We start from the raw sequence: 18,899 nt of genomic DNA, 5'->3' as shown, positions 1-18,899 counted from the left end.
TGGTTACCAAGAATGGGAGGGGAAAGGAAGTGGAAGTCACTAACTAGAGTGTGGATATGTATTAATAGGTGACAGGGAAGGCAATACACAATGGTGCGTGGGGGGGTGGGCAAGAGGGGGCGGAGGAGAAAGCACAACATGACCAAGGGCAAAGGAAGACACAGGATAAAACACAGTAAAGGTAAGGACTCTTAAGCACACAACCCTGCAGTAACAGTAATGATAAACAGTACCCATGAGTAGACACGTTGGTAGACACGCAAACTCAACAGAAGTGGGAAGAAGGAGAATATGCTCACAAGAATAGACAAATTTTGCAGAGGAAATTCCTACATATGTATTTGTTGGTGCTGCAAATATCCCCAAAGTTATTACAGAGCATATAGATGGCCAAGCCTGGAAACGTCTCAGCCATAACAAATACTTGGAGGGATTGAGTCACTCATTTGGGGACTTAGGATTAGTTTCAGGGCACCTCTAAGTCAACTGCCACAAAGACAACACTTTACATCCTACTTTGGTGAGCAGCAACTAGGGTCTATTAAGCTTATGAGTGGCCACCTAGGATGCAATGATTGATCTGTCCTCGTCAGGAGCAAAGACGAATGGACAAAATCAAAGACTCAAGGAAACAATTAGTCCAAACCCACAGACTCCATTAGCCCGAGACCAGGAATTAGATGGTGCATGGCTACGACTACCAACGCTCTGAAATGGATCATGTTAGAAGGTTCTGGATAGAGAGGGAAGAAAAAAAAATTTAGAACTAAATTCAAAATCATAAAAAAGGCCAGATTTAGTCTGATGGACTGTTGCTGCTGTCACTACATGCTGTCAAGTTGGTTCCGACTCCCAGCGATTCTGTGTGACAGACTGGTGGAAACCCCGAGAATGACTGTCACTCTTCAAATCTGGAACTGAAGCCACTCCCAGGGACCAACTGTCCACCAAACAAGTAGGTCTATAAAGTGAATAACCACCAGAGGAATGGACTCAGAGAACAATCAACTATACCACCTGACCAAAAGGGCCACATCTGCCCGAACACAAGGCAGGAAAAGTGGGAAGAGAGCTTTACATTCAGGGACTGCAATCAGTGTCAGGAAACAAAGTATGGACAAAGAAGTGGATGGAAAAGGAGTTTGCGCTGTAACTTTCACCCAAATTATAATAAAAAGTAACAAAACAAAGTATGAATGAACCCTAATGCAAATCACAGCTAATAATAATGTATCAACATCCATCTGTCAATTGTAGTAACTGTACCTCACCTCACTAGGTCAAGTCCTATTTTTAGGAGGGTAACTGTGTTAGGAACTCTCTGTACTTTCTGTTCACTGCTTTTTAAAACTAAAAAATATAGCCTATTAACTTAAAAACAAAATTAAACACAAAAGTAAAGCTTAGCTTGGCAGAAGAAGGAATCCTGTCAGTTTCATGATGTCCTCCAAGTGAGTTAATTCTTACCTCTCTTGTCCGGGCAGTCTCCCCCGTAAGTTGTCATACATGCTACCAATGTTGTACTTTCTTTCATCCATCAGGGCAGGCCGCTCTTCTTCCAGACTGAGGAGATAACGCCTTTCATAATCCTCCACGTCAAGGAGCAAACTGTATGTCTAATGAGATACAGAGCAGGCCACGGGCATGCTAGATCAGATTCAGAGAGTATTATTACAGAACCAACCTCAGTTCAGGACTACCAGATAAAGACAAGCGGAGGCACGAGGGGAGGTGGACATACCCCTTGAAATCTAGAAACCTAGTGGAATAACGTTTAAAAAAAAAATTCCCCTAACACCTTTCTTGGTCCCCCCCACCGTCCCCTTTACCTCTAATCCAGAAGATAGGATAATAAAATTATTACATGTTTTCCAGTGGCAATAATACCACGTTTATAAACAATCTGCTACATCACGACAAGGTCAGTAGTTCACACCCATCAGCTGTAAAGTTCTAGTCTTGGAAGCCTTACATATAGGGTAGTTATGAGTCAAAACGGACTGGATGGTTAGCAATGCCTTTGTATTTCTAAAAAGGCGAATACTAGCTGATTTTATTATCTGGGAGGCAGGCATGGCTCTAGACACTGTGCATGGACTCCTCTTGTCACGAAGCTTAGGAAGGAGGAGTGCCCAGATATACTGGGCTGCTACGTGGACAGTCCTGGAGAAAGACCTACTTCTTCTAACTTCAGTGCAGTGTTTTTTCCATGGTGTCACATCTGGGGAGACCACAGTCTTTCCAGACGTTTTAAACACACAACAGACACTTCAAAGAATCACCCTGTGCACACACACATTTGACAATGCCTTATTTGAAATGAATGATAGTAGCTTACTTTCTCAATGATGACAAGGGTTTTTCGTCTTTTGTCCCGGACCTGCTTTTCTTTAGTCTCCTTAAAAAAACAACAAAAAAAGAGACAAGACAATTCAATGGAATTTCTTTACCACAGTTAAAAATAATTCACTAAGTATGAACCTGTAGGTTCATTTCTTTAAAAATGCTTTGAGAAGAGGATAGCGACTCTTTTGAAGATCCTAAGCGAAAACTTCAATAAAGTAGCCAGTGAGCAGAGCTGATTAAAGATCCCACTCCACAGCAACCCAGCCTCTTTAAGTACCCAGTTCTACTAACACTTACATCATCCTCACTCCGAGATGTCACCACTGCGTCAATCATTTTTCGGGGATTATTCACACTAGAGACAGTGAGCTTTCCCAAAGAGCCTTCAAACTGCACTACAAGGACAGAGACGTAACAACAAAATAAAAACCATTCAGCCAGAAAGTTCTCAAGGAACATCTCTATATTTGCTATTCTTCATACACAGCCTAACAATTCACCCCAAAAGTCTAGGGATATTATCTAAAGCAACCCCTTATTAAAATTCATCATTCTCCATTTTGTTTGTTGCAATCATCATAAGCATAAAAATCGAAAGTGTCTTCTCCTCTCTGCCTATCTATGTTGTTGTTGTTGTTAGGTGCTGAGTCGGTACTGACTCATAGCGATCCTATGCACAACAGAACAAAACACTGCCAGGTCCTGGGCCAACTCACAAGACCTGTCTATGTGGATGTCTTCAAAAAATTAATGGAAAAATAGACAAGATAATGGAATTTTCCCACAAACTTACTGGGCTATTAACTACAAGGCTGGGGATCAAACCCACCAGGTGCTCCTCAGAAACCCTACTCAAGGTCGCTATGAGTCAGAACCGACTATATAGCACGTAACCAGAAGAAAAAATTACAACAGGTGCAAAAAAAAAAAAAAATCACGGACTCTCAAGTAGAAAAGGAACCAAGAGGTCATCCGTAGACCACTCAGTCCATGCTGGAGTAAAGGCTGATCCTTCCATTTATTAAAGGCAGTGTGTTTGTAAATCTGTTTCAAACGTCTCTGTTTATCCATCTGTCTATGACAAGCATCCCACTTACAGATACCAACTACTTGCCCTTTCACTTTGAAGCTACCTATGACTAGCTAGTCCCTCCTTTCACCAAAATCACATTCACGTGCTATTCATGCAGCTTTTGTATCTTAGAAAAGACTCTCGGGCTTTTCTTGCACTAAGCGAGGCTACAGAACAACCATATGCACCTGTTTGGACTTAGTAACAAAGTCAACTTAAAGGTATAGTAGGAGCTGATCTTGTTCGTAACTCGGGGACTGCCTGTAATAATTACTTGTATTTGAACACATCAGCAGTATCTGAGTGTCTCCTACCCTGGGTGTGGGGAAGAGGACCTTACCTGGCTTATAGGCATGCTCCAGTTTAGCCACCTGAGGGGTAATGAGCTTGGTGCGTTCCTTTTTAGGGCCATCACCTTGCATTTCTTCAGCAGCGGACAGTTTCTCCAGTTTCTCAAAGTAATTCTACCACACAAGAAGACGACTGACTGAGTTGTGACACAAGCATACACCATGGTTGTTCTCCACCATGAAATCATTCATCTATACCCACAGAGTAACACAACTTCAACCCGAGAAATGGACTGACCGCTTTTAATTTTTGCTAGACTGCTCTAAAGTTCTTTATCAAAAGATTTCAGTTTTCAAACAAGTTAGCAATCAATGGAAATGTCTTTTGAGTCAGCTTGTGCATGGACAGACCCAGACTGTTAATGATGAAGGGATTTGATGCATGTGAGGGGGCTTTTGCTGTCTGTTTCCTTTTACGTCTTGTTGTTGTTGAGAAGACACACAACTGCATACACCAAGCCAACAGCATCTACGTACACAACTGAGCGACGCTGATGACACGCTTTCAGCGTGTGATCTTTCTCACTCGGCTTTTCTGAGTTGCTCCTCCCCCATCCACATAAACCCACTGCTTCCTAAGGTTCCCATCTGACCTGGCAAGTTGTTGTTGTCACTCTGCTCTAAGACAGTTCTTAAAGGAACACAGTGCTCAAGGCAGACCTCCCCTAAATCAAACTCACTGCCATTGATTGGGTTCCAACTTACATGGACCCTGTACATGGTTTCCAAGGCCACAGATCTTTATGGGAGCAGAAAGCCCCATCTTTCTTCTGTGGAGTGACTGGTGGGTTGGATCTTATCCTACAATGCTACCAGGGCTCCTAAGAAGACTTCAGGAGATAGTTTCGGTTTAACGTCTGAAGATGATCTCAGAGCAACAGTTTCAGGGTTTCAACTCTCTCTGGTGCTCCAGAAAGTCTGGGAGTCCATGAGAATTTGAAATTTTGTTCTGCATTTCCCTCTTCTGATCGGGATTCTTCTGTGGAATCTTGGGACCATTATGTGTATCTGTTCAGTAAAGGGAGTTGGGCACCACCCAGTTCTGGTCTCATGGCAAAGGGAGTTATTGTTCATGGAGGCAATTAGCCACACAGTCCATCTCCTCCGTCTAGTCCCTGCTTCTCTTTTCCCTCTGTTGCTCTAAGTGAATAGAGAGACCAATTGGTGTGCTCTGGATGACTGCTTGCAAGCTTTTTAAGACCTCAGACACGAGACCAAAAAACTAGGCGGTAGAACTGTTGCTGCCAAGTGCCGTCAAGTCAGTTCTGACTCAGAGCGACCCGGTATAAGGTTTATGACCAGCAGGTGGTGGGTTTGAAGTGTTTCAATTAGCAGTACCAGTGCTTATCCTACCACGCCACCATACGGTAGAACGGAAGCACTAAATATGCTATAAAGTCAATTAACTAGGATGTCCCAGGAAACCGCAATCTAAACTTCCAAACTCAGACACCAAATCCCACGAGGTGTTTGGACATACATATAAGCAGCCTGAGCAGCTACCCATTTTGTTGCTGTGTAAATATGTATCTATCACACAACTTCAGCCAATTCAACTTTTTGTAGTTGTACAATTGATACAAATTACAATAACCAGCTGTGTAACCCTACCAATTCAATTCTTACTGCTTTTTACCATCATTAACCCCTCTCGCCCCCTTTTTCCTAGTAGCCCCTAAGAAACTTTGGTCTCTACACATTTGCCCTCTCTATCCATGAACACTGTTTTTTCCACTTTTGTAGATCTCTTTTGTTTTCCTGTAGTACTGTTTTGTAGTTTCCTTTGTATAGATCTTTTGTCTCTCTGGTTAGATATATTCCTAGGTATTTCATCTTTTGGGGGGCTATTGCAAATGGTAATACTTTCCTGATTTCTGTTTCAGAGTTCTCTGTATTTAATAGTATAAAGGAATCCAACTGAGTTTTGTATGCTCAGCTAGTACCCTCCCACTTTGCTCAATCTTGCAATGAGTTCCAATAATTTTCTTACTGAGTCTTTGGGATTTGTAAGTATGGGCTCATACCATTTGCAAATAGAAAAAGGTTTTACTTCTTATTTGTCAATCTGCTGTTGTTAGATGCCATCAAACCAGCTGCAACTCATTATGACCCCAGGCACCCCAGGACAGAACACCGCCTGGTCCTGCACCATCCTCACAATGGCGGGTTCCCTTGAGTCCACTGCTGCCACTGTTACCGTCCACCTCGGGGGTCCTTCCTCTTTTTCACTGACCCTCTTTGTCTTTGCCAGTTTGGATTTCCATTTCTTGTCTTATAGTTCTGGCCAAAACATTCAGCACAATACTGTATCATTGTTCTTGTTAAGTGCTGTTGAGTCAGTTCCGACTCATAGTGACCCTGTAAAAGGTTTCTAAGGAATGGCTGGTGGGCTTGAACTGCCCACCTTGTGGTAATAAAGGGCATCCTTGTCTGGATCCTGCTTGCAAGGGGAATGGCTTCAGTCCTCTCTACTGAGAGTGATGCTGGCTTAGTCTTAGTTTTTCTTAAGAACCACCAGTGTTTTGCACAGCAGGTGGTCCATTCTGCATTCACACCAGCAGGGGACAAGGTTCTCTGATGGCTAATACATACTCTAACTTTCGAAACCAGCAGGCAGCATTTACCTGGTAGTAAAAATCATCCAGGTAGGGATCAGTGCTTTGCAGCTGCATCATCTGAATTTTAGAGACCCAGTCCTTTTCTCGCTGCAACATGAGGTTGGCATAGGGATCCTTTCGGTGATCTTGGTGACTGCCCCGATGACTTCCTCTATCTCCTGCACCATTGAGAGTCCGATGCTGACTGAAAACAAACAGACGCGCATTCACTCTAAGTGCTCACTTTAATGAGGGCTTACCACAACACGGGAAAGAAACCAGATATAAAAGGTTCCCCTTTGTTTTTGCTAAAAGGGAGTGAAAAAAGAATTCCATCTTAACAGAATTTAAGAGGAAAGGTTATTATGATACATTAATTGAAGAAATAAAACCATAACCTGAGTGTCTTGTCTAACATGTGCTTAACATTTTCACTTACGGACTTTTGCCTCAGATTAAAAACAACAATAGTATGAAAGTAACCACAGTGTTACGAGTTACAGTTGACGGCCCTCTTATGCCCCTGAGTCCTTCTTAATAGAATCACTATCCGGCCGTTACAATCGAATGATGTGCTTGGATACTCTTACTATTTCCATAGGCACTTTTCAATACTATCAAGAATAAACCTTTTAAAATTATTCTGTATACCTTTCAGCTATACACGAATGACATCAGACATATGAAAAGCTTCAGAAAGTAAAGTTCTGTATCTTTTAATTCCATTTTTCCACAAACTTTTCGAAGGCCCCACGTGTAATCCTCCTTGTATCTCCACTCAGCATTATGCTCTTTGTATTTACCTATACTGACAGCAGGCCCAATGTTAGAATTTAGTGCGGCCACATTCCTAGCCTTCCAATACAGGGCTGAATTCTCTCTCAGGAGGCTGCACACTCCATCCGTGGTAGGACTGAGGCATTTCAGGTTTTGCCCATCTGATGGTGTAAAATGGTTATCCCATTTTTATTTGTATTTTCCTGATTGAGTGAATTTGAACAGGTTTTCCTCTACTAGGAAGTGCCTGTTTGGGTATAATGTTTTTTGTTATGCAGGTGAATATTTCATACAAATGTATTCACCTTTCCTGTTAGGGTCTGCACTTTTTGAGTCTCAGGAGCCCATACTAGTTTTTTCCCTCTGTTAAAAATATCCCAACATGCCTTTGAAAGTGACAAGGAAATACGTACTTGCACAGAACCATAAATTGAGAGGACGACAAACACCTCAGTTTAGTTTCCTTAGTCTGTGTAGGTGAATTCTTATAGAGTGTAACATCCATGAAGGCAGGGGCTTTATCAAAGTTGTTCTTTTTATCTCCAAAGCTTATCATAGCGGCTGGCACACAACTGAAGTTTATGCAGATAGTCATTCTTTATTTCGTCCTTTAATTATTTAGTCCTCATTCAGTAGATACATACTAAGCAACTAAGATAAGCACTGTCCTGCCAATCACAAGATTGGTGGTTCAAACCCATTGGCTGCTCCTCAGAAACTCTATACATGATCACTATGAGTTGGAACCAACGGCACGTAACATAACATTGGTGTTAAACAACACCCAAATGCTAATCAGTCATTATATGTCAAAATTCTTTTTGAGCTAAGATGGAAAACAAAAGATAAGAGTACACTAAGAAACTGGTAAGGATTGAGTTAAAAAAAAAAAAAATCAAATCTAAATTTTAAGTAAGATTTGTGACCAACAGACTTACAGTCTGGAAATCAGTAGATAGAATCTTCTCATTTAAAGCTAGTGCATTACAAATACAAAATGCTAGCATTTAGGAATGGATTTTACCAGCAAAGTATTCTCAACAATAATTAAATTTACCCAAAGGTGAATGTAATTAGTAGCACCTTGTTCCACTGTCAAAATAAAAAGCTGAATTAAGGAGCCACAGAGGAGCAGACTGAGTACTTACTTTCTATTCTGTTGCTGTCTCTGATGCAAGAGCCGACGGTGCTGTGGGTGAAGGTGAGTTGTGTCTGGTCGAAACATTGGGGCCTGAGGTCTAAGAAACAAAGGTCAAGGGTCTCAATTCTGTCATCAGTACAATGTAACTTCATACAGGTTTAACCTAAAGCCCTGTCTTAGGGAACCAGACTCAAAAGATAAAGACAGCCACACTTTGACACACCATCCACAAACGCCAATTCTCAAATTCTAAGAGTAGGATCCTAAAATCGGAGTGAATTAGCAGCGATCCTTAAACAGATTTAATAAGCTCAGTTTCAACTCTTTGAAAATGACGTAGAAAATAAGTATGTAATAAAACATTATTTTGTTGAAGCAGAAACTTGAACCCATCTGTACTTTTAAAATCAGAGGGCAGATGCAAGCACCTTAGCTAGTATTGGGAGAGCTGACTTCTCAGCATCTCTATGTGGCTCCTGGAGGGCATGCAAATTCTCATTAAGTTTCAGGCCCTGTGTGTATTATGGTAGTTTGTGAAATGGACACAAAGTGACGCAGAACAAACGGAAGGAAAAACTAAAAGGAGGGAATCAACTTTATAATGTGAGAATGAGCACAGTAAACATGCGTCTCTGAGGGAACTGGGATTCCTGGGAATGTCTAGAGCCTGTCAAACATGTCTCTGCTTGCCAGAGGATTCAATAGGATTTCAAAACACATCACTTACAATGATCAAGAACCCTCTGTATTATACCAGTGAACATCAATGAGCAAGACTAGTGGCTGAGAATGGGGTGGAATCTGTTTCATATACCTGAGGTTCTGCAGGTGAGGTCCTGGGCCAGGGGGGTGCTGCTGTGGAGGAGGTGGTGTAGCGGGGGGTGGAGCACTAAAGAAGGCACGAAAGCCTGGTGCTGGGGGGAGCATCTGCCCAACTCGTCCCTGCAGCAACTTGGAATTCATGGCAGCAAGTGGGCTACCCACAAATCCTGGGACTCGTGCAAACTGGCTGGGAGACATCCGTCCAGGCTGGAGCTATCAAGATGAACAGGGGCTTTGTTAATCTGTAAGCCCCCAGTCCCTGGGTAGTATAAATGGTTCATGCTTGATTGTTAATATAAAGGCTGGAGGTCTGAACCCACCCAGGGGTACGTTCAGATTCTGTAAAGATTACAGCGAAGAAAACAACGACGGAGCAGTTCTACAGAAAACCCTATGGGGCAAATGGAAATACTGTTTCCATCAATAACTTTCTCTGAAAAAGCACAGGAAAATAAAGAGGCATATAGCAAATGATTAACTGCTACAACAACAAAAAGGAGGATGGTGGTGGTGCAGGGATAGATCTAATGAAAGGAACCCTGGGCCCGGTGCTGAAGTGTCTGAACCTGACTCCTCGTAAGGGAAGACCTGGCAATCTGCCTCATACAGATCACAGCCCAGGAAACCCTGCAGGGCAGTTCTAGCTGTGAGTGTCAGGTCTGGTCGCAGGCCGACAACAACACTAGCTACCGGTCCTTAGGAAATTCACAGTGCTCTTTACAGATAAGGTAGTCACAGGCTTACCTGTGCTCCTCCAAGAAGCTGTGCTCTCTGAAGAGGGCTTAGAACAGGAGGAACGCTGGGAGGGAAAGGATGACCTAGGAGGGAAGAATTCTAAGGGAAAAAAAAAAAAATTATACTCACACTCATGAAACAAGTAAACCAGTCTAATGAGGGAACTCGGTACAAATGCAGAATAAACCCAACTGCAGACCACGGAGGGAATATAAACAAAAGTGACGGTGGAGTGATGAAGAACTCTGATCATGTGTCATGAAAATGCAAGCAGTGGAGTGAAGGACAGAAGTAGAAGGAGACCATGTAGCCACACTAAGAATCTGGATTGTTAAGAGGATGAGAGAGATCTGAGGCACAAAATGAATGAGTACAGTGGGCCACATGCTCTGGACTTGGGGCCCATTAGCTCTAGACAGCCAAGCATGGAGGAAAACAAGGTGCTAAGTGAGGAGATGTAGCATACTGGCGAAGGGCCCTGGGTGGCGCATACGGTTCCCACTTGACTGCTAAGCTATCGAGCGGCAGTTTGAACCCACCCAGTAGCGCCGTGAAAGACAGGCCTGACCACCTGCTTCTGTTGAGATGAAAGCCATGATAAACCAGTACGGAGCCTCCATGAGTCAGAACTGACTGTACAGCAACTAAACTATCAAGGGATCCCAAAAAATAAACTGCACAATCTCAGTAGGAAAATGACGTACCGGGACCCCGCAGAGCTGGTTTGGAGACATCCTCTCACCATAGGGAGCAGGGTAACGAGGTGGCATTGGGGGCCGGACATGGACAGGCTTCGGACACAGAATCTATCAGGACAAACATATAAACAACTACATTCAATTAAGTCAGTTTTTCCTCCATCCAAACTCCCTCCCAGTCAAGTACTGGCGGAGACACAAAACTCCATGCCAAGCCCTACTTCTAAGCAGACTGCTACAGCTCTTGGTTCAAAGTCAGACCCTTTGGTCACTTCCTCTCATAAGTATGAAGCAAAGTACCAGTTTGAACTGGGGAAGATTTAGCTAATTCTCCAGTTATCCCCACCCTTCCATGCTATCTGAGGGAGGTACCAGCAGGTATTCTGACTTGCAAATGCTCTCCCAGATGATACATTTTGGTGGCAACAAGGGAGAAGGAACGATAAGAAAGCTGGAGGATTAACTAAGTCCTATTCTGAAGCCCTGTGATATGGCCGCCATGCTCAGCATTTTCGTGATGCACTGTGACTCCACTTTTCAGAGGACAGTGAGCCTACCTAGGCCATACCAAAACCGCCCTCCCCCCATACCTTCCAAATTGGCCTTCCTTTTCAGCTGCTGGTTTCAGGTGGAGGGAAGTCTATGGAACAGGACTGCACAGGCTCTAGGGAAAGCAGGGATATCTTACAGGTAAAGGGCTGTGGACAACGCTGTGTGCTCCCACTCCCCCCAGCTTTCAGTCCTCTCTCTGCAAATGTTTGGGGCAGCCTGCAAAACACTTTAAAATGATATATATGCTAAAGGTGGCGAACTACCCTTTTCTCCCCCAATTGAAAGGCAGTAACAGCAGCAGCAAGAAAAGGTGTTAGGGAATGGGTCTCTGATTGGCACCAACTTCTCCTCTAATTGGCTAGTTTTCACTCTAATCTAATGCCTACCCAACACTCCCACCCTCCTCTCAACCTCACCACTTTCCCAAATGATTGTGCCCAGATTCCCAGTATCCTGGGCTGAGGGCCTGTTAATGAGAGGTACCTGCTGGTTGAAGCTGGGCACAGCCATCTGCTTAGGTGGGGTGCCTATGGGGACAGCTCTCACAGGAGGACTCCCAATGACCGGTGACGTTGACCGCCTTGGTAACGCACGCTCAGACAGATCTCGATCTTCTGGACCCTGCGGGGGCCTCGGGGGCAAGGCATATTCTAGTACAGACACTGGAGGCATTTCCTAATTGAAGTAGTGGTTAAAAAAAAAAAAAAGAGAAATTAGCTCGTTTGAAATGTTTTCATAACCTCTGCAGATACTAAAATACCTTGAGAAATTATTTAAGTTTTGTTAAGTTACATGTAGTAAAATGTATTCTCTTGGGTGTGTAAGTTCTCTGAGTTTGAGAACTCCATAGTTACGGATCTGCCCCACAATCAGAACAGTTTCATTATTTCCACATATCCCTCTGTATTGTTCCTGCAATTCTTCCTCTCCATTCCTGTCGTTTTTGCTGGGGAATGAGTTTTCAAGCATTCAAACTGCCAACTGAAATACCTGAGTTCCCATGGCTCCCTCACAACTTTTCAAAACTGAGCAGATTGCTAGGGGCATACTGCCAGTCAGGACGAGAAAGGTGTCATAACAGGCCCAGCTGGTAAGTGCGGGCAGCAGCAATCGACCAAGTACTGGCCAGGAATGTTTACCTGCACATTCCTCCAGTGAGGAAAGCAGAACCTTAGGAGCCAACTTGAGATACTCACATGGTACAGATGCTATTTACAGACAGAACGTCTAATACCTGAGCAAGCAGCGGTCCTCGGAGTCGCCTTAGAACTTCAGATCCATCCCAGATGCTGGAATTGAGACTTCCCGGCTGGGGCTGACAAAAAGAAAAAGAACACACACAAAATTCTGGAATCGGTGCACTCTCTGGGTGACTTAGCTACAACTGGGGAATGAGGGTCCACAAGAGCCTCAAATGCTGGAGAATAAACTACTACGTGCTCCAGACGAGACGCCAGTCCCCAACTTCATTTCTACATCTGCTATCATTAGGAATTGGTTTTCTCAATTTTCTATTCTCAATGCAATTCATTCATTATAGTAGATACATCTTCCCTTGAGTTGTTCTCAGACCAGAGGACCATACTCACTTGTAACACAGGCCTGGTGTGCACGGCCCTCATGATAGCCGGGTCTTCGAGCTCATTTTCAATCACCATCTTGCTAAGCCTTTCTGCCAGGTTCTCCTCGTGATCACCCAAGAGGTCCATCTCGTCCCTGTCTCCATTGCCTGTCTGCTCACTAATGGCCACCGGCAGCTTCTCCTCCAGTTCAGCCAGGCGCTCGTGTGCTTCCTGCCAATCATCATCTAATCATCATAATTTTAAAAAGAGAAAAAGGAAATATAGTTCATATTGGAACTGAAAAGTTTTGTACAATTCTTTACTTAACCAGATGAACAATCCCAACTACAGAAAATACGTGGAAAGTCAAGTTTCTATTTAGAAACATGAAATAAGGGGCAAATTAAAATGGAAGTTTCCCCATTAATAACAAGTTAATATTATGCCAGGGATCACATCTAAGCATTTAGATTACCAGCTTAATAATACACCATCAAGGGTATTCAAACTGTATCTGGAAACGGACATGGATTGAATTGTGTTCTCCTCAAATATGTGCCAACTTGGCTGTGTTACAATTCTCAGTGGTTTAGCAGCTTTGCAGTGGTGGCAGTTATGGGATACCCCCCACCCCCCAAGTGATTTGATGTGGTAAATCAATGAGGAAATATAGGGTGGGATGCAACACCCTTTATCCCACAAGAGATAAATGGAGAGAGAAGCAAGCAGTGATCAGAGAGGACTCCCACCACCTAAAAACAGGGGCCTCTGTCCTGTGGACCTGGGGCCCCTGCACTGTGAAGCTCCTAGACTTAGACGAAGACGGAAGCCAAGCCTCACGGGGATCTCGAAGGAATACTGACCCTACAGATGCTGAAGGAGACAAGGACCTTTCCCAGAACCCAGAGACAGGGAGAGCCTTCCCCTAGAACTGGCACTCTCAATTTGAAAGTGAAGAATCCACTGCACTAGCATCTAGCCTTCTCTTAGTTGATGATAATTACCATATTCTTTACCAGCTTTCAAACCCATATTTCCCAGCATTTGCTGCACAGCTATCATCATGTGACAAACACTGTTTTAGGCGCGTGGACTACAGCAGTGTACAAAACAGACAAGGACACCAGCCCTCCGGCAACTTCCATTCAAGTGGGGGAAAGACAGATAATAAATAAATACATATAAAGAGTATAAGTAAATTACATACTACATTGCTGTTACTTGCTGGTTGAGCTGACTCCGATCATAGAACTGCTCCATACAGTTTTCCACATGTAAAATGTGGCTTTCCTTTAAGAAGCAGACCACCAGCCCTGTATTCTAAGGAGGCGCTAGGTGGGTTCGAGGAGTCACCAACCTTTGGGCTACTAGCTGAGCACTCAACCATTTGTACCAAACACTAGGAGGTGAGACTGCGAAAGGCCACAGAGGAAGACAGAGGCAGACTGAGGAAGTTCAATAAGACGGCCACAGTGAAAAGGTGACATCTGAGTAAGAGTTGTTGTGTGAGGTCAGTGTGGTTCAAACTCAAAGTGATCGACTCTGTATAGGGTTTCCAAGAGTGGCTGGTGGGTTTGAACTGCTGATCTTGCAGGTAACAGTTATCTGAGGAAAATGTGTAATGGGCTGAGGGGTAGTCAGCACAAAGGTCTTCAGGTCAGAGTGGTGGTTTTGAGGAACAGCAAGGCGAAGGATGAACAAGAGGGCACGAGCAGAAGAGACGGGCCAAAGAGGCAGGCGGAGTTCACTTAGGGCCGTGTGGGATACTCTGGGGGGGTGGGGGGCGCCACTGGAGGCCCTGATGCGGCCTTACTTTTGAGAAGGATCATTCTGACTGCTGTGCTGAAAATACATAAGGGTGGTCAATTTTGAAGTCATGGAGGCCTGTGAGGTGTGGACTATAGTAAATTGGGGGAAAGGTGATGGTGACTGGCACCAGAGGGTCAATTCATCTTCTACCTCAGTTATGTTTTCACTCTGTACACTCTTATCCAGTCTGTAGCATTAACACTATGGGCGTTCTATTTACTGTAGTGACACAGGACAGGTTAAAATCTTCAGGACACCCTGTCAGCCTCTCTGGAACTACACCGTCTTTCATCACTTGTCTCATTCCTAATCATTCCATTCTACTTCTACCATAAAAGTTCTCGCTTCCTAAATGATCCTTTCATTTAATTCTACCTCCCAGTGCATACGAGTCACGGTGCCAGCCTCAAGTTCAGCAGTTTGAAACTACCAGCGGTTCTGTGGCAGAAAGATGAGACTATCTGCTCCCGTAAAGATTTACAGCCTCAGAAACCCTAAACAGGGTCGCTTTGAGTGGGTTACCGACTCCACGGCACAACCACCACCACCACCTACCTCATCTAAACATGCAATCTTTTCTAACCTACAACGAAAACTGTATTTTGTATGTTGTTGTTGTTGTTAAGTGCCGTCGAGTCGGTTCCGACCCATAGCGACCCTGTACAGGATTTCCGAGGGTGTAAATCCTTACGGGAGTAGAAAGCCTCATCTTTCTCCCGCGGAGCGGCTGGTAGTTTCGAACCGCTGACCTTAAGGTTCGCAGCCCGATTCGTAACCACTACGCTACCAGAGCTCCCTATTTTATTCCTTAGTTATATGCTTTCTTTGTCTTATACACATGTTAACAGAGAGGGATAATATGCAATTACCTTTATGACTAACAGAAACATAGAATTCAGAAAAACTGAATCCATGTGTAATTTTTCTATAGACCTTATTAAAAGAAGAGGTATATAGAAAAAAACAAGAACTGAAAACACCATTACGAGGCTAGAGAGCAACAGCAAAACTGACGCTGCCTGGTACATGGTGTAATCAAATAGCTGTGGTTGTTAAGTGCTGTTGAATCGATTACGACCCATAGCGACCCTGTATAGGGTTTCCAAGGTGCAGCTGGTGAGCTTGAACCACTGACTGTGCAGTTCAAATGACTTTGCAGTCTGACGCAATAACCCACAACGCCACACCAGGACTCCACAATAAATTGGTAGCTACCTGTTTTTTTCCCTCGAGAGGTAAGTTATCTTTTTATTCTTCTTCTTACAAAGAAAATACATATGTTACAATATTGAAACATCAGCTAAATAGGTAATTCAGAAAGTTCTCCATAATTCTACCAGCTATGTTGTTTTATTAAATGTAAACTATCATGTTTAATTTGTTTCTTTCTACTTAAACATCTTTTCAAATGTGTATGTTGCTATTAAGTGTGTTGAGTCAGTATTGATCCATAGCGACCCTGTCGGCTGCTAAGCTTGAATCGCTGACATGGCAGTTCAAACCCACTTTGCAGTCCAGCACAAACCCACACCAGGAGTCCATATAAAACTACTGGTAATATTAGCTCATTCTCTTTAATATCTACACAGATTCAATTTTACTGACAAGTAATTTCTCCTCTACAGATGAAGCTTTGGATTATTTACAATTTTTAAAATAATGTCTAATATCTACTGAACACAATACTTATCTTAAACATCTCAGGCAAATATTTCTGAGGGCAATTCAGATTATGCTGTTGTTAAACACCTATAATTTGTTATTTTTATCACATTGACTATGTAGCACATAAAACTAGTGATCCCCCAAATTAGGGAAGTTGTATTTATACTAAGTTTGTAATTTTGGTATTCTCCTGTTTCTAGTCTCTGGACACTAGCAGTTTTGAATGTACTACTTCTGGTCAAGGGCTTCTCTGCACTGTGGATCATTCTGGCCTCACTGGGAGAAAGGTTGTGGCTATAAAAATACCCATACCTAAGCCTTGAGGACATGGAACTTTTTTCTTATCAGTGGGACTCTCTTCCTCGCCCAACTGATTCCTCTTACAAAATAGGTAGTAACATTCTTCCTCTGAAATGTCATCTTACAGAAAAGAACTTAAGGCAGTCATTTCAGTATGGTGGTCTCTGATAAGCATACTCTGATTTGCTTTAAAAAGGAAAAAACACCCTACTTTAGATAAAAATGAGAATGCTAATTTAAATGGCTGGCTTTACTAATGAAGGAGTCCTGGTGTGGCGCAATGGGTTAATGTACTGGACTGCGATGTCAGTTTGAACCTCAAGGTCAGTGGCTCAAGCTCACCAGCCACTCCTTGGAAACCGCTATCAGTCAGAGCCGACTTGATGGGACTTAAAAACAACTAATTTGAAAAAACAAATTTACATGAATTAATAATCAAATGTGACATTTGTCACATTATATGTCATCCTTAGTCAGAATGAGTAAAGCTTTTAAAGGACAAAGTGTGTTTCTCAATATTACTAACTAAGCAATGCCCAAAGAATGGGAGCCTGTAATCTTGAATTAGGATATTCTTTACCTTTACTTTCCAAATTTAAGAAGTTCATCAGTTAAGGGATCGATGCTAAAGCAACAGAGTTCTAACGTACCTTTTTTTCATTCACCATCTTTCATATTCATGCTTGCTAACTTTAACAGATATCTCACCAAAGATCAACAGTCTATTTGTCCTTAATACTAACCTTGCAAAAACGCTGTTTAAATAGCCACATTCTGTTAGGATGCATCTGTTTTGAGTTGTTACTTTTCAGATATATAAGCAAAATTAAAGTATCTGTGCTATAAAATAGCATCATCATTTTATAATTTCTTGCTCTTGTGAAAAACCATCTGAGATGCTATTAAGAAATCTCACACCTTTACTTAACTAGGTGCTTCATCACATACTTTTTTAAATGATCTAAAAATATAGTTTCTTCAGATATGCCAATAACTGAACTCAATCCACACACATCAGATAAAATGATGACAGGTCAGCAAACGAATACCGAGAAACAGAGGGACAGAGACATGCTTTCCTCTAGCGAATCACTCTATAGACTGAGAAGGTACTGAATTCTTGGTTGCCCCTACAACCTTACACTTGCTGTGATAATGCTTCTGAAGCCCAACTCAGGGACACTTTCAAACACAAAGAAAGTAGATGCAATTTTAAGGCAACCCTAGTCCCTACAGGGTTTGTTTTGGTTAAGTGCCGCTGAGTAGGTTCCAACTCATAGAGTTTCCAAGGCTTTAAATCTTCAGGGGAGCAGAAAGCCTCATCCTACTTCTGTGGACCTTGTGGTTTGCAGTCCAGTGCTTATTGTAAGGAGCCACCATGCTCCCCAAGCTTAGCAGTTGTCAATAAAAGCAAAGGATGGGGAATGCTTTGAAATAAGAGGCAGGAGATTTCAAAAACATTTCCTGAAGACCGTTTTAAAATAACTGGGGGTGGTCATGGTGGTTATGTGCTGTGGAGTCGGTTCTGACTCAGTGACCCTGTGCAGGGTTTCCGAGGCTGTAAATCTTTACAGGAGCAGAAAGCCTCATCTTTCTCCTGCGGAACAGCTGGTAGTTTCGAACTGCTGATCTTGTGGTTCACAGCCCAATTAGTGACCACTATGCTACCCGAGTTCCTTAAAATAACTGGTAGTTTTTCACTAATTGCATTTAAAATGATCTCACCTTCTGATTCCTGATTTGTAAACTGAGGATAATAATAGTCCCTAACTCACAGGGCTGCTGTTAGGATACGCATTCAAAACATTTAGAACAGCGCCTACATGAAATAAGCACCATGTAAGTGTTAAGTTTTTATTGTTAGAGAGTGAGCTGGGATTACTGCAGCACCATTTACTGCTCTAAGACGATGTAAACGCCAATTCATGCAGAAGATTAGGACTAGTTTCTTAGGCAAAGGTGACATCAGTGCATCTATAACCACTGGTATTATTCAAGACACCTACTCCTTGAATTAAAACCATCAACTTGATTACAACTCCGAATGAGCCTGGAGAACAGAGTAGAACTGCTCTTTGCAGAATTCTGAGAGTGTACATGTCTAGGGGAGCAGACTGTCTCATCCTCCTGTGAAGCAGCTGGTGGCTTTGAATCACAGACCTTACAGTATGTATCCATCATATATATATATATATATATATATATTTATATGTGTGTGTGTCTGAACATTCACGGATGTATGAGTGATCTTAAAAAGGTTTCTGAAATAATAGAGTGAAAAGATAATGAAAATTTCCATTACCTTTTAAAGCCTTCTGGGATGTGTAGTTTATTTAAAATATTTATGACAACGTATTAAGAAGAATTTAGATTTTAGCTTTACAATTCAAGTATATTATATTTTCAATGGAAAGGGCTCACCTTAGGAAACCTTTTCTCCATTATGAAGCTTGCTGACTAAAAAGTTCTTTTT

At 42.6% G+C, this 18,899-nt stretch overlaps 1 protein-coding gene across 1 annotated transcript in view; it reads right to left on the bottom strand.

Annotated features, from left to right (window-relative positions):
* Positions 1–18,899, bottom strand: part of PATL1 (protein associated with topoisomerase II homolog 1 (yeast)) — a 34,810-nt gene that overhangs the window by 8,676 nt on the left and 7,235 nt on the right. Inside the window, exons 3-14 of the mRNA XM_006876466.1 lie at positions 12,680–12,897; positions 12,325–12,405; positions 11,574–11,765; positions 10,545–10,646; positions 9,850–9,939; positions 9,098–9,318; positions 8,291–8,380; positions 6,393–6,570; positions 3,759–3,882; positions 2,644–2,741; positions 2,339–2,398; positions 1,468–1,616 (exon numbers count right to left, since the gene is read on the bottom strand). Coding sequence (XP_006876528.1) covers positions 1,468–1,616; positions 2,339–2,398; positions 2,644–2,741; positions 3,759–3,882; positions 6,393–6,570; positions 8,291–8,380; positions 9,098–9,318; positions 9,850–9,939; positions 10,545–10,646; positions 11,574–11,765; positions 12,325–12,405; positions 12,680–12,897 — 1,603 coding nt within the window. The remainder of the gene's footprint in view (positions 1–1,467; positions 1,617–2,338; positions 2,399–2,643; positions 2,742–3,758; positions 3,883–6,392; positions 6,571–8,290; positions 8,381–9,097; positions 9,319–9,849; positions 9,940–10,544; positions 10,647–11,573; positions 11,766–12,324; positions 12,406–12,679; positions 12,898–18,899) is intronic.

Source organism: Chrysochloris asiatica, unplaced genomic scaffold, assembly GCF_000296735.1.
Source record: "Chrysochloris asiatica unplaced genomic scaffold, ChrAsi1.0 scaffold00381, whole genome shotgun sequence".
Taxonomy (NCBI): domain Eukaryota; kingdom Metazoa; phylum Chordata; class Mammalia; order Afrosoricida; family Chrysochloridae; genus Chrysochloris; species Chrysochloris asiatica.
The sequence above is the reverse complement of the archived record's forward strand: the minus strand, read 5'-3'. Positions and strand labels throughout refer to the sequence as shown.